This window comes from Microcaecilia unicolor, chromosome 5, assembly GCF_901765095.1.
Source record: "Microcaecilia unicolor chromosome 5, aMicUni1.1, whole genome shotgun sequence".
Taxonomy (NCBI): Eukaryota; Metazoa; Chordata; class Amphibia; order Gymnophiona; family Siphonopidae; genus Microcaecilia; species Microcaecilia unicolor.
This window is the reverse complement of record NC_044035.1, coordinates 157,758,462-157,786,308: the sequence shown is the minus strand read 5'-3', so window position 1 is coordinate 157,786,308 and position 27,847 is coordinate 157,758,462. Positions and strand designations below refer to the sequence as shown.

The 27,847-nt window shown below is 48.6% G+C and overlaps 1 protein-coding gene across 5 annotated transcripts in view; it reads right to left on the bottom strand.

Moving 5' to 3' along the window:
- Positions 1 to 27,847, bottom strand: part of MICU1 (mitochondrial calcium uptake 1) — a 407,340-nt gene that overhangs the window by 146,770 nt on the left and 232,723 nt on the right. For all 5 annotated transcript variants that reach the window (XM_030203485.1, XM_030203487.1, XM_030203486.1 and 2 more), the window contains exon 5: positions 19,531 to 19,574. In XM_030203485.1, coding sequence (XP_030059345.1) covers positions 19,531 to 19,574 — 44 coding nt within the window. The remainder of the gene's footprint in view (positions 1 to 19,530; positions 19,575 to 27,847) is intronic.

Genomic DNA, 27,847 nt, shown 5'->3' with positions numbered 1-27,847 from the left:
TGTATCTGGCCCTAAAAGCACTTGAAAAAGCCAGCTAATCAGACAACTCTCTATTCTGAGCAGGAGACAAGGCCCTGATGCTCAAAATTCTGGCGCTGCTCCGAATAGCACCGTAAAATACCACCTGAACAGTGCAGAAGAACAATGCCCTAATGCTCAATGCTAATGAGATGCAAATACAGGCGTGCTCATAGCACTGAGCATTAGGGAGTTTGGCGAGAGGATAGTGCTTTGGTGCGGGAGGACTGTGCTTGGCACATGCGCAGAAGAGTTCTGCGGTAAGCTTGGCTCCTGTGTGCTTGCACCTGGCAAAACCCGAACACGAAGCACACATTGGTGTCTGATTTCTGCAGACTAATCTAAATATAAGCGTTATAAAATGTTATTTAGCTTGGATTTAGACATAGGAAACAGACACCAATGTGTGTTTTCGCCTGGGTCTGCTGTTTCTCACGGCCAGCGCTTAAGGGTTTGCACAAGCTTCCTTCTGCTTCCAAAAGCAAACAAAACCGGCAGATTTTGCAGAAAGAATCATGAGAGAAGATAAGAATCATGAGAAATCCTCTCTTCCAACAGCCTAACACCTGCTCCGACCTGGCATTATTTTTTGCAGTGGTAAGGCAGTTGTGCTTCGGGCGCTCTTTTCTGAGCAGTGGGAAGGAATACAAAATAACCATATTAACATGAGCATGCTACTTGCGTTGTTTGTCTGCACGCTCGTTTGTTCCTGCGCTCCAGGCACTAGTATGGTGCTAATGGCCTCTAGCGCTCACGTTTACTTTTGAGCATCAAGACCTCAGTGATGTTCTGAACTAGGCCCATTCAGCTCAATATTCAAATCAGATAAACACTGCTGAGCACAGTATTTAATGGTACTATCTGGACAGTGCAGCTGAAAATCATTATAGACCATCTCTGCAACTGTACAGACAGGGCTGGGGCAGAGTTGGCAATTACTTGGACAGCGGAGATATTCAGCACTGCTCTCTTGATAACTATGCACAAAAAAAGGATGTCCTAAGTTATACAGATAGTTATCCAAATAGCATCGCTCAATATCACTACTATCTGGATAACTGCCACACTGAGTGCAGTACCTGGATATTTGGCACCAGCCACTAAATTGCACTATCCCCCGCATTCTATATATCGTACCCAAAATTGCATGCCAAAATTTGGTTGCATGCCCAAGATGAGCATGCAACTTAATTGATTAACAAGCTCTTAACTAGCAATAACTGGGTGCCAACAAGCAATTACCAGTTAACTGGCTTTGATTAGTTGCACATTAATCTGGCTGTGCTTAATCTATAAGGATCAGTGCCCAATTTTTCTAGTGTGTATCTGAGAAGGAGGTGTGGCCAGAGATGTGTTGAGTGCATTCCAAAAAGTTGCACGCAGAATTACAGAATTTGTTCTAAGCGTGTCCAATGTGGGCACCAGCATTTACACCTGGTTTCAGCAGACATAAGTCCAGCGCCCAAAAGTTAGGCGTGGGATCCGCGCCTAAGTGCTATTCTATGTAAGGTGTACGCCCTTTACAGAATAGTGCTTAGTGCTAAATTTTTTCGGCGCCTAAGTTTCAACACTGTTTATTCTCTCCTAGATGTGTAAAGTACAGTACAGTTTAGTATACCACACAGAATGGTTCACAATCAGTAACTGTGCAAAATAAAAGAATTTTTAATTAACTATCTGGATTCCAGTGATGAATATCCCAGATTATGCTGACCCACGGCAGCTGGTGTTAAAAAGAACAAACCCCACTGCTAAAGCTAAACCCATTCGCTTTTAAGCAGCTGAAATAAAATTTTGTGATGCTTCCACTGAATCCTTGGGAGCAACCATGTTCACACAAGGTGATAAAATAATCTATTAACAATTACCCCGCATGGCCTATGTCATCACAAATAATTTGGTTCTTGTTCTGAGTGATGCGTATTGTAACATGATTCTGAACATAGCAGCTTAAAACACTCAGAGAAAAGCAGAGGAGCAAAATGACTGTAAAATAAAATGTCACAATAATGCTGGATGAATATTACTAGCTGCTATATGGTCCTGCCAAGCTCATTTTGCATTTCAATGATTTGTAACTCTGCTAATATAGTGTGGCCAAGGAAGGCTAAGTTGCTTCCTTCTAACAGCTGTTTTCTGAAGGCAGCATTAGAAAATGTGGTGCAAGTGACAAGACCCATTACATTGCTTTTTGGATATTCTGGTCCACACTTATCAAACTCCCTACCATTGGAGATTAATTAGACTTGAACCATCACTCCCCAACTTTAAAAAGCAGAAGAAAACCTGGCTATTCTGGAACACTTACCGTATGATCCTTCGCTTCCTGGGTCCCTCCCTAGTGCCAGTCTTGTTTCTATCCTTCTCTATAGTCTTCTACCTTTCCTTTACCATTCTTCTCATCTTCTACCTCTCTGATTTTGTTTCATTTGTAAACCTTGGTGCAACTGGCGGTATACAATAATATAGTAACACAATAGATTATGGCAGATAAAGACCTGTACAGTCCATTCAGTTTGCCCAACAAGATAAACTCATAGCATAAGGGATGATGTGATACTACATATGCATACTTGATCTTGATTTATCCTTGCCATTTTCAAGGCACAGAGCGTAGAAGTCTGCCTGGCATTGGTCTTGTTCTCCACCTACTGAAATTGTCATCCAAGTCCCACTCCAATTCATCCACATCTGTCCAGCCTTTGTAAATAAATAAAATAAACCTAATTCCAGAGCTTTCTGAACAAGACTGTGGTGGCCCAACAGTTCCCCCTAAGTTTCCATTTGGCCAAGATATATAAGGAAAAAAAATACTTTGGAAAGGAAGATGGGAGTTTTGTGTGGCTGGCAAGATGTTCTCTTCAGAGAGTACCTGTTATCAGTAATCAGATTTTGCACTATCTAAAAATAAGCACATTCACCATGTCATACAAGCGGGACTCCCTTGCTTAAGGATGCCTCAACAAGAAAAAGAGGAAAAAGACAAACATCATCAGTAGGCAGAAATATTGTATATTGTGAATTCTTTTATCCTTTTTATAACTTAAAACCATAACAAAGTCTTTAAAGAGAGGCAGTTCAACTAGTCTACTTAAAAAGGCCATGGAAGACAGATGGAATAGTTCAAATATACTATTCTCACAGTACGTCATGTCCAGACAATAGTATGATATGAATGATACCCTAAGTCAGCGTTGTGGTCTCCTGAATGCTGCATATCTACTCAAGAGTGACAGACCTTAGACCGGCAACCAACATTACCATGGAGCTAACATGGTAGGCCTCGACATGCCACTCTAAGGCCAGCCCAGATTCAGTGTAACAAAATGAGATGAAGGTGCTACCAAAGTAGAAATTCTGCAATTAGTTTCTGCCATCACAAAAAAAACCAAAAAGCTAAGTAGACTTTCTATGGGCTTCAATCCATTCCACAATGAAGGGAACAGTTCACTTCAAACCATATTTGAAAAGTTGCTAAAGCCTCACAGGCATGAGCCCTAAGGAAAAACGTTGGTAAAGATACTGACTGATTAGCATGAAAGGTTGCAACAACTTTAAGCAGAAACGTGGACACCATTCTATTATGATGGAATTTAATATAGTGGATCACAAATCCAGCCCTGATGAAGAATCAGCCAGTCAGATTTTTGAAAACATGTGCATTGAACATAGATGAGTTAAATTTGCATGTTACAGAGACAGTGTATGTAAATCTATATCATGCATATTCATTGTGGATATCCTGAAAACCTGACTAGCTGGTGTTTCTACAGAGACTGGAAAAAGCAGCAGATCACACATGGGAATAAGATCTATATACAAACCTTGTACTAAAGGTAACAGTTTTGAGATCTCACTCAAATAGAAAGCCCTGGACTATAATGTTAAGCTGATATCTACTGTTAGGGTAAAAGTTTATAACTCCAGAAGAGCAAACACATAAGGCAAGCTAACTTGCAGAGTTAGCAGCTCCAAGTACCAAAGCAACCATAATTCTTCTTAAACTTTGTTATTTGGTCACCTAGCCATGAACATTGGTCATCAGGAAAGCTGACTCAAGTATCAAGGCCCCTAGATTTCTACTGCATTGCATATTGAAGCTGTAGCATCAGGAGGGCAGCAGTGACACCTCAGTTGGTACTACTTTTTCTTATATTCACAACCCAATCCTGGAAATTAGGACACTGAAGATCAAGTCCAGCCTCTTCCACTGCCACTCACAATGATCTAGGGCAAACCATATCCCTGTGCCTCACTGTGATGTGGTATACTGAATACTGCCCCTCACCCTTAAGGATAATCCCTCAGATAGAGTGAATGATACATACCTGTAGCAGGTGTTCTCCGAGGACAGCAGGCTGATTGTTCTCACGACTGGGTGACGTCCGCGGCAGCCCCCACCAACAAGAAAAGCTTCGCGGGACGGTCGGCACGCAGGGCACGCCCACCGCGCATGCGCGGCCGTCTTCCCGCCCGTGCGCAACCGCTCCCGCCAGTTGAATGACTAGCAAAAATGAAGAAAACGCAACTCCAAAGGGGAGGAGGGAGGGTAGGTGAGAACAATCAGCCTGCTGTCCTCGGAGAACACCTGCTACAGGTATGTATCATTCACTTTCTCCGAGGACAAGCAGGCTGCTTGTTCTCACGACTGGGGTATCCCTAGCTCTCAGGCTCACTCAAAACAAGAACCCAGGTCAATTGAACCTCGCAACGGCGAGGATACAACAGAAATTGACCTACGAAGAACAACTAACTGAGAGTGCAGCCTGACCAGAATAAATGCGGGTCCTGGAGGGTGGAGTTGGATTTACACCCCAAACAGATTCTGCAGCACCGACTGCCCGAACCGACTGTCGCGTCGGGTATCCTGCTGGAGGCAGTAATGAGATGTGAATGTGTGGACAGATGACCACGTCGCAGCCTTGCAAATCTCTTCAATAGTGGCTGACTTCAAGTGGGCCACTGACGCTGCCATGGCTCTAACACTATGAGCCGTGACACGACCCTCAAGAGCCAGCCCAGCCTGGGCGTAAGTGAAGGAAATGCAATCTGCTAGCCAATTAGAGATGGTGCGTTTCCCGACAGCGACCCCTAGCCTGTTAGGGTCGAAAGAAATAAACAATTGGGCGGACTGTCTGTGGGGCTGTGTCCGCTCCAAGTAGAAGGCCAATGCTCTCTTGCAGTCCAATGTGTGCAACTGACGTTCAGCAGGGCGGGTATGCGGCCTGGGGAAGAATGTTGGCAAGACAATTGACTGGTTAAGATGGAACTCCGACACCACCTTCGGCAGGAACTTTGGGTGGGTGCGGAGCACTACTCTGTTGTGATGAAATTTGGTATATGGAGCATGAGCTACTAGGGCTTGAAGCTCACTGACCCTACGAGCTGAAGTAACTGCCACCAAGAAAATGACCTTCCAGGTCAAATACTTCAGATGGCAGGTATTCAGTGGCTCAAAAGGAGGTTTCATCAGCTGGGTGAGGACGACGTTGAGATCCCATGACACTGTAGGAGGCTTGATAGGGGGCTTTGACAAAAGCAAGCCTCTCATGAATCGAATGACTAAAGGCTCTGCAGAGATGGCTTTACCTTCCACACGATAATGGTAAGCACTAATCGCACTAAGGTGATTCCTTACTGAGTTGGTCTTGAGGCCAGACTCCGATAAGTGCAGAAGGTATTCAAGCAGGTTCTGTGCAGGGCAAGAACGAGGTTCTAGGGCCTTGCTCTCACACCAAACGACAAACCTCCTCCACTTGAAAAAGTAACTCTTTTTAGTGGAATCCTTCCTAGAGGCAAGCAAGACACGGGAGACACCCTCAGACAGACCCAACGCAGTGAAGTCTACGCCCTCAACATCCAGGCTGTGAGAGCCAGGGACTGAAGGTTGGGGTGCAGCAACGCTCCGTCGTTCTGCGAGATGAGAGTCGGAAAACACTCCAATCTCCACGGTTCTTCTGAGGACAATTCCAGAAGGAGAGGGAACCAGATCTGACGGGGCCAAAAGGGCGCGATCAGAATCATGGTGCCGTGGTCTTGCTTGAGCTTCAGTAAGGTCTTCCCCACCAAAGGTATGGGAGGATAAGCATACAGGAGGCCGGTCCCCCAATGGAGGAGAAAGGCATCCGACGCCAGTCTGCCGTGTGCCCGAAGTCTGGAACAGAACAGAGGCAGCTTGTGGTTGGTCTGAGAGGCGAAAAGGTCCACCGAGGGGGTGCCCCACTCTCGGAAGATCTTGCGTACCACTCTGGAATGGAGCGACCACTCGTGCGGTTGCATGACTCTGCTCAGTCTGTCGGCCAGACTGTTGTTTACACCTGCCAGGTACGTGGTTTGAAGGAGCATGCCGAACTGGCAAGCCCAGCGCCACATGCCCATGGCTTCCTGACACAAGGGGCGAGATCCGGTGCCCCCCTGCTTGTTGGTGTAATACATTGCAACCTGATTGTCTGTCCGAATTTGGATAATTTGGCAGGACAGCCGATCTCTGAAAGCCTTCAGTGCGTTCCAGATCGCTCGGAGCTCCAGGAGGTTGATCTGCAGATCCTTTTCCTGGAGGGACCACAGACCCTGGGTGTGAAGCCCATCGACATGAGCTCCCCACCCCAGGCGAGATGCATCCGTCGTCAGCACTTTCGTGGGCTGCGGAATTTGGAATGGACGTCCCAGGGTCAAATTGGTCCGGATGGTCCACCAGAGCAGTGAAGTGCGGCAACTGGTGGAGAGGCGGATGACATCTTCTAGATTCCCAGTGGCCTGAAACCACTGGGAAGCTAGGGTCCATTGAGCAGATCTCATGTGAAGACGAGCCATGGGAGTCACATGAACTGTGGAGGCCATATGACCCAGAAGTCTCAACATCTGCCGAGCTGTGACCTGCTGAGACGCTCTGGTCTGGGAAGCCAGGGACAGGAGATTGTTGGCCCTCACTTCGGGAAGGAAGGCCTGAGCCGTCTGGGTATTCAGCAGAGCTCCTATGAATTCCAGAGACTGAGTTGGCTGGAGATGGGACTTTGGGTAATTTATCACAAACCCCAGCAGCTCCAGGAGTTGAGTAGTGCACTTCATGGACCGTAGGGCTCCTGCCTCCGAGGTGTTCTTGACCAGCCAATCGTCGAGATATGGGAACACGTGCACTCCCAGCTTGCGAAGGTACGCCGCTACCACCACGAGGCACTTTGTAAACACTCGTGGGGCAGAGGCGAGCCCAAAGGGCAGCACACAATACTGAAAGTGCCGTGCGCCCAGGCGGAATCTGAGATACTGTCTGTGAGCTGGCAGTATCGGGATGTGAGTATATGCGTCCTTTAAATCCAGGGAACATAGCCAATCGTTTTTCTGAATCATTGGCAGAAGGGTGCCCAAGGAAAGCATCCTGAACTTTTCTTTGACCAGGAATTTGTTCAGGCCTCTCAGGTCTAGGATGGGACGCATCCCCCCTGTTTTCTTTTCCACAAGGAAGTACCTGGAATAGAATCCCTGCCCTTCCTGCCCGGGTGGTACGGGCTCGACCGCATTGGCGCTGAGAAGGGCGGAGAGTTCCTCTGCAAGTACCTGCTTGTGATGGGAGCTGAAGATTGAGCTCCCGGAGGACAATTTGGTGGCAGGGAGGCCAAATTCAGGGCGTATCCGCACTGCACTATTTGGAGAACCCACTGGTCGGAGGTTATGAGAGGCCACCTTTGGTGAAAAAATTTTAACCTCCCCCCGACCGGCAGATCGTCCGGTACGGACACTTTGAGGGCGGCTATGTTCCCGTGGATCCAGTCAAAAGCCCGTCCCCGGCTTTTGCTGTGGAGGCGCAGGGGGCTGCTTAGGCGCACGCTGTTGACGAGAACGAGCGCGCTGGGTCTGTCCCTGTGCCTGACGAGGCCTTCGGGCCGGCTGGTTGTACCTACGCCTTGCAAAAGAATAGGGTGCAGCCTGCCGGGCCCGGGAAAAACGTCCACCTGCTGAGGTGGATGCTGAAGGCGCCCGGTGGGAGAGCTTGTCGAGGGCGGTTTCCCGCTGATGCAGTTGGTCCACCAGCTGCTCGACCTTCTCACCAAAAATGTTATCCCCCTGGCAAGGGACGTCGGCCAGTCTCTGCTGGGTGCGGTTGTCCAGGTCAGAGGCACGCAGCCATGAGAGCCTGCGCATCACTATACCTTGGGCCGCAGCACGAGATGCCACGTCACAGGTGTCATAGATACCCCTGGACCGGAACTTTCTGCACGCCTTCAGCTGCCTGACCACCTCCTGATAAGGCCTGGACTGCTCCGGCGGGAGCTTATCGACCAGGTCCGCCAGTTGCTTCACATTGTTCCGCATGTGGATGCTCATATAGAGCTGGTATGACTGGATGCGGGTCACGAGCATGGAGGATTGGTAGGCCTTCCTCCCAAACGAGTCCAGAGTGCGAGACTCCCGCCCCGGGGGCGCCGAGGCGGTATCCCTCGAACTCCGTGCCCTCTTGAGAGCAGAATCCACGACCGCCGAGTCATGGGGCAATTGTGGCCGCATTAACTCTGGGTCAGAGTGGATCCTGTACTGGGACTCTGCTTTCTTGGGAATGGTGGGATTAGTTAACGGTCGCATCCAGTTCCGAAGCAGTGTCTCCTTGAGGACATTGTGCAGCGGTACCGTGGAGGACTCTCTAGGTGGTGATGGATAGTCGAGGACCTCGAGCATCTCGGCTCTCGGCTCTTCCACAGAGACCACGGGGAAGGGAATGCTGATAGACATATCCCGCACAAAGGAGGCAAAGGAGAGACTCTCAGGAGGTGAGAGCTTCCTCTCCGGTGAAGGCGTGGGGTCCGAGGGAATGCCCGTAGACTCCTCTGAGGAGAAATATCTAGGGTCCTCCTCTTCCCCCCATGAGGCCTCATCCTCGGTATCGGACATAAGCTCATGTAGCTGAGTCCTGAACCGGGCCCGGCTCGACGTCGAGGCACCGAGGCCTCGGTGTCGTCGAGCGGTGGACTCCCGCGCCGGCGGGGACGAAGCTCCCTCCATCGACGTCGACGGGGATTCCACCTGCGTGGCGGTCGAGACCGGCGCCGCAAGCGGCGGCGGTGTCGACGGCCCCGGTGCCGGGCTAGAGCTCGCCGGCGCCACAGTCATCGGCGCCGAGGGCGCAAGCACCCCCGGCGCCGGCACAGCCTGGCACATCAGCCCTTCCAGGATCCCTGGAAGGATGGCTCTGAGGCACTCGTCCAGGCCCGCTGCCGGGAAAGGCGGTGGGGCCGGTAGGGGTGTTGGTGCCAGAATCTGGTGGGGGCCAGGAGACGGCACCGAAGTGCCGGGACCCTGTCGCGTCGGTACCTCCACAACCGACGGGGACCTCTCCTCTCGACATGGACGCTTCGGCGTCGCCTCCTCTCCGATGTCCGGATGCATCGAGGGCGACCGGTGACGACGCTTCTTATTCTTCTTGCGATGCACGTCACCGGCGCCGGGAGGTATGGAGGAGGAGGAGGACGATCCCCCTCGGTCACGAGGAACCGGGTCAGACAGGGTTCGGTCCCGTGGGCCACGGGCTGAGGGAGTGACCGGGGCCGACTGCCCACGCGGCCTCTCACCTCTACCCTCACCGGAGGACCGGCGGGCCGACGGGACCTGTTCTCCTGGGGTCGATGCCATCGGTGCCGATGTCTCGGGCATCGATATCGGTACCGAAGGACCGGGCGTCGATACCGATGCCATCGAGGTCGACGTCGAGGGGCCGGCGCAAGTTCCAAAAAGACGGTCCCGCAGAACTTGCCTCGCAACCTGAGTCCGAGACACAGGGGACACGACTTGAGATTGTGCTCCGGCCCGAGGCACTGGAGGCACCAAGCGTGGGTGTCAGTCTGCGAGATTGGCCGGCCGCACCGACCACACTTTTTAAATCCACTCGGGACCTTCGAGGACATCGACGGAAAAATCGCGTCGGCGAAGTTAAAGTCGTCGATGGTGGTGGAAATCACACCTCGAAAAAGGAAAACGACCGTGCGGCCACTAGGCCGCAACGCGGCGTCCCCGCTAGAAGTGAGGGAAAAAGGGAGCGCGTGCTCCACACGTTCAGTTTTTTTTTTTTTTTTTTTAAAGAAAGAAAAACCGGAGGACGCGGTGTACAAAAACTAAATAGAAAAAATGATCCGCGTAAACGCGATCGGCTTTCCGGCGGCTGAAACAGAGAGAGCGGCAAAGGCACGACTCTCTCCAGACGCGGAAAAAAAGGAACTGGCGGGAGCGGTCGCGCACGGGTGGGAAGACGGCCGCGCATGCGCGGTGGGCGTGCCCTGCGTGCCGACCGTCCCGCGAAGCTTTTCCGGTTGGTGGGGGCTGCCGCGGACGTCACCCAGTCGTGAGAACAAGCAGCCTGCTTGTCCTCGGAGAACCTGAGTCACCTTAAACCCATTAGTCCCACCCAGAGAGAAAGTGAAACAGGAGAGGTAGAGTCGAAGGTACAGGAAAGAGAAAGTATAATGGTAGGGCTAGACTGGGGTTAAGGAGGCCCAGAGAAGAAAGAACTGAAGCCCCACCATATGCCTCTACAAATTATGTCTCAAGACTGTTACTTGGCTGAGGTAAGCCACTTTTGACTTGAGGTTTGTAAGCCTTGCCCTGAGGTCTGGCTAGAGCCAGACCTGAGAGAGAGAGAGAGAGAGAGAGAGAGAGAGAGAGAATGTTTGGGGTATGGCAGCCAACAGCCTCAGGACCCCATCAGCCACAGGCCCTGAATAAGACTGTGTTCATTAAACCAAAATGAATTTTCACCTTGTGCTCCTGGTCATGTGACACAACAGGACTCAGGATTTCCATTAATAAAGTACTTATTTTCAGTTTTACACCTCTGTCCAGCTGGGTTATTATGTATGCCTACCCCAACCCTCGCTCGCAGGATCGTACTCACATTATGAATTCTTTGTGGAAGGTATTATTTGTACTTGTAATTTCTTTCTAATTTTAGGATGTGATGTATATATTGATATAAAATAATCACTTGTACACACTGGATTGATTTCAGTTTTCTTAGTCCTTCTAACGTATTGTGTTAAAGGATGAAAATAATTTCCAGAATTAGAAAGTGTAATTGAAGATCTGAAGCATGGACCTAGTTTGTCTCAAAAGTTCATGTACATCAACAGCTTTGGCTAGATCTCATATTAGTCCAATATAATTACAACCTGCAAAGTATTAAGCTCTAATTACAGAAATACTTTCTGGTTATATGTTACAACTATGAAAATTCTCCTGCTTAATGAGTTTGCACAGTGTGGGCTCATCACAAAGAAGATGTCCTTGATCCCGGGAAGGAGAAATGACAACTGCAGAGGAGACTGCTAGCTCAAGAGCAAAGAGTAACACCAAAGAAGTCAATCAATCATTGATGACACTTCCCCTTCAAGGCCTCAGCCCATGGAGGGACCAAGAACATAGTAAAAAGGGGGGGAAATAAGGCATACGACACAAGCACATATTGAATTAATGTGATTGTATTAAGAAACCTTAATTAGACACTAAATTATAAACAGAATTAGAAATTATTTTGATTCTTTTATTCTCTCAGGTTTATTAAAGATACAGCAGAGCAGATAAAACACTTGCTCTAGAAGAAAGAACTAATTCTGCAGAGCACACCTGGGCACACGAACTAAACCAGTCTTCGTGTGGAAAACACTAGAATAATAATTATCACAAGAATTATCCACTTGAAGCTTCTACGTTAAAAATGGCCGATTACAGCAAAATGAAAAAAATATGGAAAAAATCCAGTTCTTTAGTCACAATACAGTCTTCGGTGAGACAAGAGCAGTGCTTCTGCATGAAAATATGCTAATACACACAGTGATGTGGGAGAGCGAACAGTGTACAGACACTCAGTTGTGTACATTGCCTTGGGTATTTTGTATGGGAATGTGAGGAATAAATAAAAATAGGATAATGATCATTTCTAAAGATAGCAAAAAATGAAAATAGAAGCACTAGCTGATCAGATGCCTCAAAGTTTCTTGCATGCGAGACACTTAAGTACATTTGTGTGTTACCAAAGTGATTGTCACGGCCATGCCCATGTCCCTGCGTCCAACCTCAATTTTTGTTTCAGTGGTCAGGCTCCGCGGCTTCTCCGGACTGCCTTCTCCTTGCATTGATGCCTCTGCTGCTTGTTTCCCTGTTATCCAAGCTTCATGCCAGAGATTATCCAAGCCTCAGTCTGATGTTCTTGCATCCAAACTTCACTCCAGAGTCTATCCAAGCCTCAGTCTGATGTCTCAGTATCTTAGCCTCGCTCTGGTGCACTGCTGTGTTCCTCAGCGTGTTTCCAAGCCTCATTCCAAGTTGTGACATCATCAGTGAGGTCCTTAATAATGAACCTTAGGACTTTGCAAGAGGTATTTTAGCCTTATCTTTATGTATCCTGCTTGGTTTCAGTTCCTGCCTTGTTCTGCTCCAGCCTTGCCAAGTTCCTGCCTAGCCCTGTTCCCGAGTGTCTTGTCCCTGAAGCCTTGCTGCTGGCTGGCCTTACTCCTGTGAGTCCTGTTTCTGTGAACCTTGTTCCTACAGCCTTGCTCCTGCCAAGCCTTGTTCCTGCATAATTTGTTCCCAAAAGCCTTGCTCCTGCAAACTTTATACCTGAAAGCCCTGTTCCTGGTTTCTGCTACAGTCATGCTCTGTTCCTGATTTCCACTACAGCCAAGCCCTGTTTCTGGTTCCTGCTACAGTCAAGCCCTGTTCCTGCCTTGTCTCTAGCCATGCTTCTGTTTGTTCCTGTTGCCTCTAGCCTTATCTGTTTATTCCTGTTGCCTTGCCTTGTTTCTGCCTAGCTCCAGCCCTGCCTTGTTTCTGCCTTGCCTTGTCATGTTTTGCTCTTTGTCGTGTCTGGGTCCAGTTCTTGTTCTGCTTAGCCTTCCCTTATCTGAACTCAGTTTTAGCCTTGTTTCTGTGTCTTGCCTTGTTCTACCTGGGGTTAAGTTCTAGTCCTGTTGCCTTGCTCTCCTTGCCTTGTCTGAATCCAGTCCTAGTTTTGTCTGTTTGCCTTGTCCTGTTCTGCTCAGCCTTGTCTGGATCCAGTCCTTGTTCTGTATGTTTACCTTGTCTTGCCTTTTCTGGACCCAGTATTAACCTAGTTCTGTATCTTGCCTTGTCCTGCCTGAGTTCCAGTTCTAGCCCTTTGCCTTGCTTTCCTTGCCTCATCTGGATCCGGTCCTTGTCTTGTTTGTTGTACTTTGTTACTTCTGTCCTGCCTAGTCCAGCCTTGACTAGTCTTGTCTGGTTTGTTCTAGCCCTGTCTGGTCTAGCCTAGTCTTTTCTTTCCCAGTTCTGTCTTGGTTCTTGTTCTACCTTGAGCCAGCCCAGGGGACTTGTCTGCCGTAGCTCCACCTGCGGTCCAAGGTCTCACCTATCTTGAATCCATGACAGTGATCCATTATCCAGATTATGAAACACCTGAAGATAGTAAAAATACCTTACAGCTTTTATTTTCTACAGAATAGGGCCTTGAATTGAAAAGAAACACTGTGTATGATGATAAAAACTGTTTCTGCTACTGATTCCCTACAACATCATAAATTTCAAATGTTTTATAAGTGAGTAGATGCTGCAGGGGATACCTCTGAACAGCAGGATGATCGACAGATCTGGAGAAGACAGACCCAAGTTGCTTCACTTACATCCAAGCCTAATACATATAAAACAGTGTCTCTTATTTCTTGTGTTTTTAGATCCCCACATTATTTAAGAGAAATAGAACAGACTGCCAGTACTCTGACCTTACCAAGACTTTCCTCTAACATACAGACAGGGTACTCTCTGCAACCAGAGGTGGGCAAACATTTAAGGCTGCTGTCCAAGAAATCAAAATTGAATGGGTCCAGCCCTGAAAATTTTGCGACATTTATGGAAGGCCTGAGTTTGATTCTTGAACCTGGCTTCTGCTGCTCAGGTCAGCTGGGGTTTCAGATGCTGGAAAGGTAATGCTCATGGTCTGCAGGAGGAGAAAATCTTGGTCACTGATGAACATCAAGTCTTACTAGCCAGACCCAGTCTGCATGCATCAGAGAGAATCATAACAAAATGGCTAGTCAAGATGGGGAGCTGGTGGTCATGGCATTATAGCCTCATAAAGGATGAGTTTCAATCAAGCTGGATGCACAAAGATGTAGGAGAAAACTACAAGTAAATGTCAACCACTGTTAGGGAGGTAGGAAGCAGGGATGTTAAGGCAGAAATGCTCTCTAGCATTCTGATTTTTAAACATTGTTCAGTTAAAAATATACAGAGGGCAAAATAAGATGATGACAGCCATTACAGCATCCAGTGCAGCGATGCACAGAAAGAATAATAGGCACAATCTCACCTTCAATTTTCTTCTGAGAAAAAGAATACCTGCTTTGGTTAAGTCAGCATGTTTACTAGTCATGAAAAGTTAAATCCTGCATTAAGACAATTCTTTCCTTAAAAAAAACAAAAACACATCCAACTGCTCCCTCTCCACTTGCCCCACATTCCACTGAAAGGCAAAGAGCATGTGTGATACATTTTGAGAAATGCTAACAAAATGACCAACACACAGTGAACGACACCTAATTATTTGAGGAGCATTCTAACAAGACACTACATGGGATGAAGCTGCATCCCTTAAAAAGTTTGAGATGCAAAAAGGTCTGCAGCATTTTCACAAACGGAGAAAAAAAGGAGAGCCTGAAAAAGAACAAAAAGCGGTACTAGTGATGGGGAGAGAATTGACTGACATAACTGCAGTCTCACAGCTGAAACATTCCAATCACAAAATGGATAATGAGGCAATTTAAAGTGGCTGCCAGGCTCCAGGTCAGAGGTTTCCAGTTTCAAAGCATTTTAGGAAGTGTGTGTGTGGGTTTTTTTTTTTAAAGGATTTAGCTGAGGCTTTCAGTAGTGAATTACACTCAGCTGCAGCAGGTATTTTCCCTGTCCCCAAAGACTTTACTATCCCTATTACTATTATTATTTATTTATTTATTGCATTTGTATCCCACATTATCCCACCTCTTTGCAGGCTCAATGTGGCTTACAATAATACATCATGGATATTATTATTATTATTAACAATTAGTACATGTTATCTGCAGCAGGGCCCAGAAATAAAATGGGTCCTGTGTCAGATAACACCCGGTAATCTTTAGTAAAAGACCCCCTAAATGTGTACCAGAGGTGACGGAGGGTTAAGTGACTTGCCCGAGGTCACAAAGCACATCAGTGAGATAATTTGGACCCTTGCTTCACTAGGAGCCGGCATAGAAATCATTACCACTAGTTTAACAGTAGCTTTACTGACCAAGCAATGAAGAAAGGTTTTCAGCATGGGTGAGTGGAAACTATTATCACATACTGCACTAAAACGCTTGGTAATATGGTCATTATCAGTTCCACAGCCATGCTTTGTGTGCAGAAATATGTTCACCAGGTCCAGGGTAGCATAGAAGGGGGTAGGTTGAAAGGAGTGGGTGTACTAGCACCCCCTTTCTTCCTCCTCCAATCTGACCACCCTACCCAAGTCTGCTTTCTGCAATAGTCCTTCATAATCTAATGCCCCCCATCTGATCCCCCTTTCCCCCTGATATTTAAAAAAAAAAACAACTTTCCCTGATATTATAGTGATCCCTTCCCTCTCTACCCCCCTCTTCCAAAAATTCCCTTGTACCCATCTCCTCCTGATCTGACTTAACTTTAAAAACAAACCCCCCTACTGTCTACTAGGACCACCCCCCCACACCTTGCGACCCCTCTTGCCCAGTTTCTCTCGTACCTTAAATGAGGCAGGAGCAATGCCAACATCTTAAAAGTGGCAGCGCACAGCCTTGTGCAGCAGTGCATCATGGGATGTACCAGGCAGGGTCAGTCTGCCATATATCAGAAATTTTCCAATCACCACTCAAGCAGTAACAGGAAGGGTGACATTTAGCAATGAGCTACAGCTTACTGCCATGATTTTAACGCAGCAATAATCTGAGTGCTCATTGCTTATAGCATGACATGCTATTTTTAGAACTCTCAGCCCTCCACTCTACTTGCAAAACAAATGCTACAAAACTGCCCTGTTCCTCAAAAATGTGTGCGACTGCCACCGTTGTGCTATTTTGCAGGCACGGATCACAGTTTTGCTAAATTGCACTGGCCAGTAAAGGCTGATTTGGCTGATGTTTACAGATTCACTCAATCTAACAGCTCCCAGTTTCCAGTGGTGGATCAGGGATAAATTTTCTGCCATGTATTTGAAATGTTATGGACAAATCATGGGACATGTGTATACAATTTACATTAATATGCAAACCTATTTTACATAATAAAAAAGAGGGGTTGATATTCAGTTGGTGGCCTTCAGTGTTTTGCTAACTGCTACTGGCATTATGCCTGGAAATTCAATGCCAGGCCATGTCTGGGCTTTAGCATTGAATTTCAGGGTTTCCAGAGCCAGCTATGGGGGACTGCATAAAGACAGGATTGACTTATGTGGTGCTATTTATGTGGTGATCTTTTTCAATTTAGTGCTGAATATAGGTACTTAACCAGCCAAGCTCTAGCGTATCAAGGGCGGGGAGGTGCGGGCAGTCCGCCCCAGATGCAGGCAGCAAGCATTGCGCTGAGCAGTCGCGTGGCTGTCAGCTCTGCCAGTCCCCTGCCCTCTGTGACGTCAACTTCCTGTTCCGGGCATGGAACTGGCAGAGCCGAAAGCTGAATGACTACTCAGTGCACCCCCTTGCTCGGGGAAGGGGGTGCTCCGCCCTGGGTGACAACCAAGGTAGGTATGCTACTGCAGCCAAGTGTCAACTCTGCCCCAGAACACCCCCCAAAATAGCTGGTTTCCCTTTAAGCACTAACTGGTCGTTTTCAGCAGCACTAACCAGTTAAGCGCCACTGAAAATGACTAGCTAGTTCCAAATAGGTGATTTAACCAGGCAGGAGCTGTTTCTGACCAGTTACATCAAGACCCCAAAGTGATTTAACATTTCTTATGTGTCTGGATATTTCAATTTTTTTTTCATTCTTTTTCTCATTTCAGTTTACCTCTTTTCTTTTTTCATTCCCTTGTTTGGTTTTCTCATACCATACCACCTGAATAAAGTCTGTGTTTCTCACACCAAGAGATGCCTTTTCTCTTACTGCCTCCACCCATTACCATTCTTTTCTCCTTTCCTTCCAAATTTTCTTTGTTGTATGTGACCCTTACTGCATTTCTTCCTCACCCCTTTCTCCCAATTCAAATCTCTGCCTTTCCTTTCATACAAACTCCACTTCAGCCCTCCCTCCCCTCAGGCAATGGTAATCAGTGATCAGTCAGAGGGTCAAAGAGTAGTTCAGGGATTGGTGGTGGATGTGGGAAGGAGATCCCCATACACACGTCCACCCTCATGCACCCAGAAACCTGGATCTTTCTTTCTGAGCTGGTTGGTTTCCATTAATTCAGCAGGTTTTGCCAAATCCTGTGGCAAGAATCATATTTTGCTCCCACGGCCATGGCATTGTGAGAAACCAGAGTTGTACCCATTTTTAGAGCAGCAAGTTGTTAGTTTCTTGGTAATTGTTCATGCCTAGCCCAAACCACTTGCGAGGGTATTTTGTTTTTCATCGAGAAATAGCATTAACAACCGTGTGTGGTTCACCATCATGTCAAAGCAAAGCCAGAAAAGCAAAGATATGAGGGTATAGTCCCTTCACCACAAATAAATGAAGGTACAAATAAGTTTTGGTCAAGTAAGCACTCAGAACATATCCAACCTCCTTCCCTTACCCCCAACAATCGCATTTCCTCAAAAGAAAATCATAGTGCAATAGTAAACTACAGAAGGAGTGGAGGAGTAGCGGGCTGAGAACCAGGGGAGCCCAGTTCAAATCCCACTGCGGCTCCTTTTGACCTCAGGCAAGTCATTTAACCCTCAGGTACAAACTCAGACTGTGAGCTCCCTAGGGACAGAGAAATACATACCTGAATGTAACTGGCCTTAGAAAATAGCGATACATACCTAGACAGACAGACAGACAGACAGCCAGTGGCGTAGCAGGGGGGGCTGCAACCCAGGGTGGGGCGGTTTGCCATTGCACACCCCCCCCGGGTGCAGCACGATGACACCCCCTCCCCCGACCAGCTCCCGCACCCTACCTTTAAAAAGAATATCGGGAGGCGAGGGGCAGCTCCTCGCGCCTGCCCTGCAAGTAAAAGAAATGTGGACAGTCGGGCCTTCTCTTGCTGTCTGTCCCGCCCTTGCGGAAATAGGAAGTTGCGTCAGCGGAGGGCGGGACAGATAGAGCGAGGGAAGACCCGATGGTCCACATTTCTTTAACGTGCAGGGCAGGCGCGAGGCGCTGCCCCTCGCCTCCCGATATTCTTTTTAAAGGTAGGGTGCGGGAGCTGGTCGGGGGGGGGGGGGGGTGTCGATTCGCCGAGAAGGGGGAGCTGGCAGAGAGCACCCCCCCTCAGCTGACACCCGGGACGGACCGCCCCTCCCGTCCCTCCTTTGCTACGCCACTGCAGATACCCATACCACTATAGCCCATGCAGTCTGCCCATTAAGGCGATTAAAGAGAGAACTGCCTCTCCATGTAATGTAACCCACCCCCATGCCTTTCTTTGGGGTGGTAACTGCCGCTCTGTGCATGCTTTTGTTTAGGGTGGCACTGCCACTCCAAATGATGTACAACAGAGTATGCTGCAATCACATGATGCTGAAACAATGCAGCAGAATGCCATGACAACCACTTCTGTTCTGAATTCCTTGTGCACAACCTCTAACACAGTGGAGGGGAACCTCTGGTCCACCAAGGTCACAAACAAGCTGGGTTCTCAGGATATCCTTAAACAATATGCAAAAGACAGATATGCATACGATTGAGGAAGTGCATGCACATCGATTCCATGAAACCAGATCTATGGCTCTTGAAGACCAGAAGTTACAGGTAACTGTTATATAGAAACAGTATAAAAGGATGCAAAACCTGAGCTCGCTAAACTTTTAGATTGGCAAGAAATGGCATCCTGGTGTCAGTTCCCACAATATTGGGGAGGTAGCACCTAGAAACGTGTTCATAGAGACAGCTCAGTCATTCTAGCATGAAAACAGATAAACGGGTTCAACAGAAGACACTGGATTTCTATGCATGCTTTTCCTGAAAAGGGATCAGAATTTGTATAATGTAGTTCTTATCGTATCCCATTCTGGATGGACTGTGTCTATTATACCAGTATAAAAGACATTTAAAAGAAATGAATAAACTTTTCAGATATGTCATCTCTCTGACTAAGATTTCTGCAGTAGTTCTCACGAATTCTGGTAAAGATCTGCTGAACTGCTGGATATTCAGATGCTGAAAGTGCCGGAAATTTGAAGATAGTGTGCTTTACGTGTTCTGTTCTCAAGAGCGATATCAGTGTGATCAGCAGAAAATATAATCTCCCAGATTCTATAGCTATATTTAAATGGTTCTTCCACAATAAATTTCAGACACCACAAGCAGGCTAAGTTTAATCAAATTCTTATTCAACAAAATGTACTTAAAAAATTGTGGCTCTCTCACCTTTCCATCGTAGCGTTTCACTAAGAACTGATCAAGGCCTAAATCTGTGAAAACAAAGAAGAAAAAAACCTTCTTAGAGTTCTGATTGAAATAAAGCAATATAGCTTCCGAGAGGCTTCTGCATTGAAATTTTGGGAATAGATACAGCAGTTAGGTATTGCATATTCATGACTGAACCAAAACTCTTGGCTAGGTATTGCATATTCATGACTGAACAAAAAATTCTGGCTTGAAAGCTAAGGGGACGGAACAGCATTATTTTGTGACCAGCCAGAATAAAAAAAGCACCACTTAAAGATGACAGATGAAATATATCTGCCCCAAAGCCCACTGCATAAAATAGGCTTTGTGGCAGATAATGTGCAATAACAATGTTATCATCCACTAAGTATTAGTAAGTAGGGGCCAAAGTAAGAAAAACAGCAATTTCTGAAATATTAATGCATTCAAATTTTATGATGCAAGAAAAAACACATTGATCAATACTTACAGTAGTTGATTTTTACCATTTCATATCTAGACTTAGGCCCTTTTACTCTTCCACCATACATGACATCTTATTAGAAAAATCTTAAACACAATAACTCTCCCCTCGAACAAGAACATTCAGTGGGCAATTTTCAAATCTATTTCTATTGGTAAAACAGTGCTCTATGGACTTGATTTTTATAACAGGACGCCTTTGTAAGAAATCAACATAGGTGCCCATGTGCCATTAGCAGCATATCTATGTTATTTGAATATTCGAATGCGTGCTGACATCATATTATATCTATGAAATTTGAACATTTTTCCGTGCTGTCTATTATGGTACTGTTTGTACTATACTGACATTTATCATATTTCTGTTATATGATTGTTCTACATTGTTGTTAAATGTTTATTTCTGACACTGTTTCATATTAGCACTATTACTAAGCTTCAGTTTGCCGCATTTATTGTATTTATGTTTATATTTGGTCATTTTAAGCGAAAGCTACATACCTGTAGAAGGTATTCTCCGAGGACAGCAGGCTGATTGTTCTCACTGATGGGTGACATCCACGGCAGCCCCTTCAATCGGAGATCTTCTCTAGCAAAGACGTTTGCTAGCCTTGCACTCCCGTGTGTACCGCGCATGCGCAACTGTCTTCCCGCCCGAACGCGAGCATGCTCCTCAGTCCAGTAAAAAGCAAAGAAAGGGAAGACACAACTTCAAAGGGGAGGCGGGCGGGTTGGTGAGAACAATCAGCCTGCTGTCCTCAGAGAATACCTTCTACAGGTATGTAGCTTTCGCTTTCTCCAAGAACAAGCAGGCTGCTTGTTCTCACTGATGGGGTATCCCTAGCCCCCAGGCTCACTCAAAACAACAAACATGGTCAATTGGGCCTCGCAACGGTGAGGTCATAACTGAGATTGACCTAACTTAACCAACTAACTGAGAGTGCAGCCTGGAACAGAATAAAAATGGGCCTAGGGGGGTGGAGTTGGATTCTAAACCCTGAACAGATTCTGTAGCACCGACTGCCCGAACCGACTGTCGCGTCGGGTATCCTGCTGAAGGCAGTAATGCGATGTGAATGTGTGGACAGATGGCCACGTCGCAGCTTTGCAAATCTCTTCGATAGTGGCTGACTTCAAGTGGGCCACTGATGCTGCCATTGCTTGAACACTATGAGCCATGACATGACCCTCAAGAGTCAGCCCAGACTGGGCGTAAGCGAAGGAGATGCAATCTGCTAGCCAATTAGATAAGGTGCGCTTCCCCGACAGCCACTCCCCTCCTGTTGGAATCAAAAGAAACAAACAATTGGGCGGACTGTCTGTGGGACTGTGTCCGCTCCAGATAGAAGGCCAATGCTCTCTTGCAGTCCAATGTGTGCAGTTGACGTTCAGCAGGGCGGGTATGCGGACGGGGGAAGAATGTTGGCAAGACAATTGACTGGTTTAGATGGAACTCCGACACCACCTTTGGCAAGAACTTAGGGTGAGTGCGGAGGACTATTATGATGAAATTTGGTAAAAGGAGCATGAGCTACCAGGGCTTGAAGCTCACTGACCCTACGAGCTGAAGTAACAGCAACCAAGAAAATGACCTTCCAGGTCAAGTACTTCAGATGGCAGGAATTCAGTGGCTCGAAAGGGGGTTTCATCAGCTGGGTGAGAACAACATTGAGATCCCATGACACTGTAGGAGGTTTGATGGGGGGGGCTTTGACAAAAGCAAACCTGTCATGAAGCGAACAACTAAAGGCTGTCCCGAGATCGGCTTACCTTCCACACGGTAATGGTATGCACTAATTGCACTAAGATGAACTCTTACAGAGTTGGTCTTAAGACCAGACTCGGACAAGTGCAGAAGTTATTCAAACAGGGTCTGTGTAGGACAAGAGCAAGGATCTAGGGCCTTGCTGTCACACCAGACGGCAAACCTCCGCCATAGAAAGAAGTAACTCTTCTTAGTGGAATCTTTCCTGGAAGCAAGCAAGACCCTGGAGACACCCTCTGAGAGACCCAAGGAGGCAAAATCTACGCTCTCAACATCCAGGCCGTGAGAACCAGAGACTAGAGGTTGGGATGCAGAAGCGCCCCCTCGTTCTGAGTAATGAGGGTTGGAAAACACTCCAATCTCCACGGTTCTTCGGAAGACAATTCCAGAAGAAGAGGGAACCACATCTGACGCGGCCAAAAGGGAGCGATCAGGATCATGGTGCCTCAATCCTGCTTGAGTTTCAGCAAAGTCTTCCCCACCAAAGGTATGGGAGGATAGGCATACAGGAGGCCCTCCCCCCAATGCAGGAGGAAGGCATCTGATGCTAGTCTGCCGTGGGCCTGAAGTCTGGAACAGAATTGAGGAACCTTGTGATTGACTTGAGCGGCGAAGAGATCCACCAAGGGGGTGCCCCACGCTTGGAAGATGTCGCGTACCACTTGGGAATTGAGTGACCACTCGTGAGGTTGTATGATCCTACTCAATTTGTCGGCCAGACTGTTGTTTACGCCTGCCAGATACGTAGCTTGAAGAAACATGCTGTTCCGGCGAGCCCAAAGCCACATTCTGACAGCCTCCTGACCCAGGGGGTGAGATCCGGTGCCCCCCCTGCTTGTTGATATAGTACATGGCAACCTGATTGTCTGTCTGAATTAGAATAATTTGATGGGACAGCCGATCTCTGAAGGCCTTTAGAGCATTCCAGACTGCTCGTAACTCCAGGAGGTTGATCTGTACACCTTGTTCCTGGAGGGACCAACTCCCTTGGGTGTGAAGCCCATCGACATGAGCTCCCCACCCCTGGAGAGACGCATCCGTCGTCAGCACCTTTTGAGGCTGAGGAATTTGGAAAGGACATCCTAGAGTCAAATTGGACCGAATTGTCCACCAATGGAGGGACTGAAGAAAATTCGTGGACAGCAGGACTACGTCCTTTAGGTCCCCAGCAGCTTGGTACCACTGAGACGCTAGGGTCCATTGAGCTGATCTCATGTGGAGGCGGGCCAAGGGAGTCACATGCACTGTGGAGGCCATGTGGCCGAGCAATCTCAACATCTGCCGAGCTGTGATCTGCTGAGACGCTCGTACCCAAGAAACAAGGGACAGAAGATTGTTGGTCCTCACTTCTGGGAGGTAGGCACGAGCTGTCTGAGAATCCAGCAGAGCCCCTATGAATTCGAGTTTCTGAACATGAAGAAGGTGGGACTTTGGATAATTTATCACAAACCCTAATAGCTCCAGGAGTCGAATAGTCATCTGCATAGACTGTAGAGCTCCTGCCTCGGAGGTGTTCTTCACCAGCCAATCGTCGAGGTAAGGGAACACGTGCACTCCCAGTCTGCGTATAGCCATCGCTACTACAGCCAGGCACTTTGTGAACACCTTGGGCGCGGAGGCGAGACCAAAGGGTAGCACACAATACTGAAAGTGCCGTGTTCCCAGAGGGAATCGAAGATACTGTCTGTGGGCTGGCAGTATCGAGATATGAGTGTAAGCATCCTTTAAGTCCAGAGAGCATAGCCAATCATTTTCCTGAATCATGGGAAGAAGGGTGCCCAGGGAAAGCATCATGAACTTTTCTCGGACCAGATATTTGTTCAGGGCCCTTAGGTCTAGAATGGGACGCATCCTGTTTTCTTTCCACAAGGAAGTACCTGGAATAGAATGCCAGCCCTTCTTGCCCCGGTGGCACAGGCTCGACTGCATTGGCGCTGAGAAGGGCGGAGCGTTCCTCTGCAAGTACCTGCTTGTGCTGGAAGCTGAAGGACTGAGCTCCCGGTGGGCAAGTTGGAGGCTTTGAAAAACAAATTGAGGGAGTATCCTATCCGGACTATTTGAAGAACCCACTGGTCGGAGGTTATGAGAGGCCACCTTTGGTGAAAAAAGTTTAACCTCCCCCCGACCGGCAGATCGCCCGGCATGGACACTTTGATTTCGGCTTTGCTCTGCTGGAGCCAGTCAAAAGCCCGTCCCTTGCTTTTGCTGGGGTGCCGCAGGGGCCTGTTGAGTTGCACGCTGTTGACGGGAATGAGCACGCTGGGGTTTGGCCTGGGCAGCAGGCTGGCGAGAGGGAGGATTGTACCTACACCTATAAGAAGAGTAGGTAACAGTCCTCCTTCCACTATAAAAACATCTACCAGTTGAGGTAGATGCTGAAGGCGCCCGGCAGGAGAATTTGTCGAATGCGGTGTCCCGCTGGTGGAGATGCTCTACCACCTGTTCGACCTTTTCACCAAAAATATTATCCCCCCGGCAAGGAGAATTCGCAATCCGCTGCTGAATCCTATTCTCTACGTCGGAGGCATGCAGCCATGAGAGTCTGCGCATCACCACACCTTGAGCAGCGGACCTGGACGCGACATCAACAGTATCGTAAACACCCCTGGCCAGGAATTTACGACACGCCTTCAGCTGCCTGACCACCTGCTGAAAAGGCTTAGCTTGCTCAGACGAGAACTTATCCACCAAGTCCTCCAACTGCCGCACATTGTTCCGCATATGGATGCTCGTGTAGAGCTGGTAAGATTGGATTTTGGCTATGAGCATTGAGGAATGGTAGGCCTTCCTCCCAAAAGAATCCAAGGTTTTAGAGTCTCTGCCCGGGGGCGCCAAAGCATACTCCCTAGAACTCTTGACCTTCTTAAGGGCCAGATCCACAACCCCAGAGTCGTGAGGCAACTCAATCCGCATCAACTCCGGGTCCCCATGGATCCGATACTGGGACTCGATCTTCTTGGGAATGTGGGGATTAGTTAGCGGCTTCGCCCAGTTCTCCAGCAGCGTCTTCTTGAAGACATGATGCATGGATACTGTGGACGATTCCTTAGGTGACGAAGGATAGTCCAAAAGCGCAGACATTTCAGCCCTTGGCTCATCCTCCATAACCACAGGGAAGGGAATGGCCGTAGACATTTCCTGGACAAAGGCCGTGAAAGAGAGACTCTCGGGAGGAGAAAGCTGTCTTTCAGGAGAGGGAGTGGGATCAGAAGGAAGACCGTCAGACTCCTCATCTGAAAAATATCTGATGTCTTCCTCTGCCTCCCACGAGGCCTCACCATCGGTGTCGGACACTAGTTCATGCACTTGTCCAAAGCCGTGCCCACCTTGACTCCGTAAACACATGGCCACAGTGGGAACGTCGAGAAGCAGACTCCTGCATCGGCGGCCATGAAGCTCCTTCCATCGATGTCGTCGGGGAATCTGCCTGGGAGGCAGCCAACGCAGGCACCGCAAGCGATACCGGCATCGGAGACCTCACAACGGGCAAGGGGCCAGCAGTCGCCTCACTCGACAGCACCGGCGGAGCAAGCACCCCCGGTACCGGAGGAGAAGGGCACAACAGCTCCTCCAGGATCCCTGGAAGGATGGCTCGGAGGCTCTTGCTTAGAGCGGCTGTCGAGGAAGGCTGGGAGTCCAGCACAGGCGACAAACTCAGAATCTGTCCAGGGCGTGGAGGCGGTACTAGGCTGTCCAGGGTAGAGCGCATCGACACCTCCTGAATGGAGGGTGAGCGGTCCTCCCTGCGTCGATGCCTAGTGGGTGCCGAATCTCTCGGCAACCCAGAGCTCTCAGTACCGCGTCTGGAAGGTGACCGGTGCCAATGCTTCTTTGCCTTCGCACGAAGCATGTCACCGGAACCTCCCGGTACTGATGAGGAGGACATCGAATCCAAACATCTCTTCCTCAGGGCCGGGTCTGAAGAAGGTCGATCCCGGGGGGGCTGTACCGCAGGAGCCCTCGAGGCAGGGGGAGACCTAATCGAGGGCTCACCGCCACCAGCAGGGGAATGGACAGCCCTCACCTGCACTCCTGACGAAGAGGCACCCTCCGACGACATCAGTACCAACGATGATCTCGGTACCGTAGACGCTGGAGCACCGGTCGATGACCTCGGTACCGCAGGCGTCGATGCACCGGCTGATGACCTCGATACTGTTACCGTCGAAACACCAGGTGAGGCCCCGAACAAGACTGGGCCAATCTCGCCACCTGAGTTCTCTTCTTCAACAGAAGACAGAAATTACAGGCCAGAGGACGGTGCCCAGCCCCCAGACACTGAAGGCATGAAGTGTGCCTATCAGTGAGCGAGATAACCCGGTTGCACTGGGTGCACTTTTTGAAGCCGCTGGGAGGCTTCGATGACATGGGCGGAAAAATCACGCCGGCGAAGTCAAAATCCCCGATGATGGCAAAGGGCACCAAAAAATAAGAAGGGAAAAAACCCGTACGGGCGGTCAACAGGGCCGCTTTCGAAAGCGAAAGGAAACTTGACGGGGAAAAAGAAACTCGAAAATAAAGGAGTTCTCTTTTTTTTTTTAAACAAACACGTGAAAACTAGAAATAAAAAGAAGACTTCCGAAGCGGAAGAACGCAGCAAAAGCGTGTGGGTCTCCTCAGGGCACTGAACGACGATAAACACAGTCGTCCTGAGCGCGGAAAAAAGAAGACTGAGGAGCACGCTTGCGTTCGGGCGGGAAGACGGTCGCGCATGCACGGTACGCATGGGAGCGCGAGGCTAGTAAACGTCTTTGCTAGAGAAGATCTCCGATTGAAGGGGCTGCCTTGGACGTCACCCATCAGTGAGAACAAGCAGCCTGCTTGTCCTCGGACAACTGTTGTTACACTGTTAATAAAATTGTAAGTTTTATGTTAAACTGAACTTGCTGTACACCACCTTAGGTGAATCTCTTCATAAAGGCAGTTAATAAATCCCAATAAATAATAATAAAATAGACTCCCAGAACCAGCTCCATTAGCGTCCAAATGCAGATGTACTAATTTGCACCAGCTCTGAAGATGATATAAAGTTTTATAAAATCTATGTGTACATTACAACTGTGCCTCTGCTCTGCCCAGCCCAGTCTACAGCAGGGGCGTAGCCACGGGTGGGCCTGGACGGGCCCAGGCCCACCCACTTTCCCTCCAGGCCCACCCAACATCCCTTGCATGTTGCGCGCTGCCTTTTTCTGGCCATCAAGAGCTTTACCTGCAACAAAAATGCTTGTCCTCCCCACCGGCGCTGCCTCGGTCCCTGCACGCTACCCTGCCTCTGTCCCTGCCTGCATTCTTTTCTTCGATCATCGCATCGCTGGCAGCGCCGTGCTGCCATTCACTCAGGCAGTTCCGCTCCCCTCTGCCACGTCCATCTGGCCCTACATAAACAGGAAGTGCGTCAGAAAGAGCCGGATGGACGCGGCAGAGAGGAGCGGAGCTGCCTGAGTGAATGGCAGTGCTGCGCTGCTGGCGATGCGACGATCGAAGAAAAGAATGCAGGCAGGGACAGAGGCAGGTTAGCGTGCAGGGACCGAGGCAGCACCGGCGGGGAGGACAAGTATTTCTGTTGCAGGCGCGGTGGGACACAGGGGTGGAGAGAGAGGCAGGGAAGGGCATGAAAGCTGCCTTGCAGCAATTCCTCAAGTCCGCCACACTACAGCAGTGGCCAGGAGGAGAAACTAGTGGTTGGGCATCAGTGTCCTTGCCCTAGGCCTGCCCCGTGAGAGGGGGTGGGGTGGAGAAATAATTGTTTGATATGGGGGAAGGAGAGATGCAGGAGGAAAAGAGAGGGAGAATTGTTTGATATGGGGAGAGGAAGGGAAAGGCTGCAGAGGAGTGGAAAAGGACGATAGAGGAAAAAAGTGTTGGACATGACAGTGGAGGGAAGGGAGTAAGAGATGAGAGAGGGAAATATTGAACATGGCTGGAGGGGAGACAGAGAGAAAGAAAGAGATAGTGGACAATATGGGAGAGATGTTGGACAGAGAGGTGGAGCAAAGGGAAGGAGAGATGCTGCACAAGAGAGGGGGAAGAGGGACATATTGGATCCGGGGAAGAAGGGAGATATGCTGG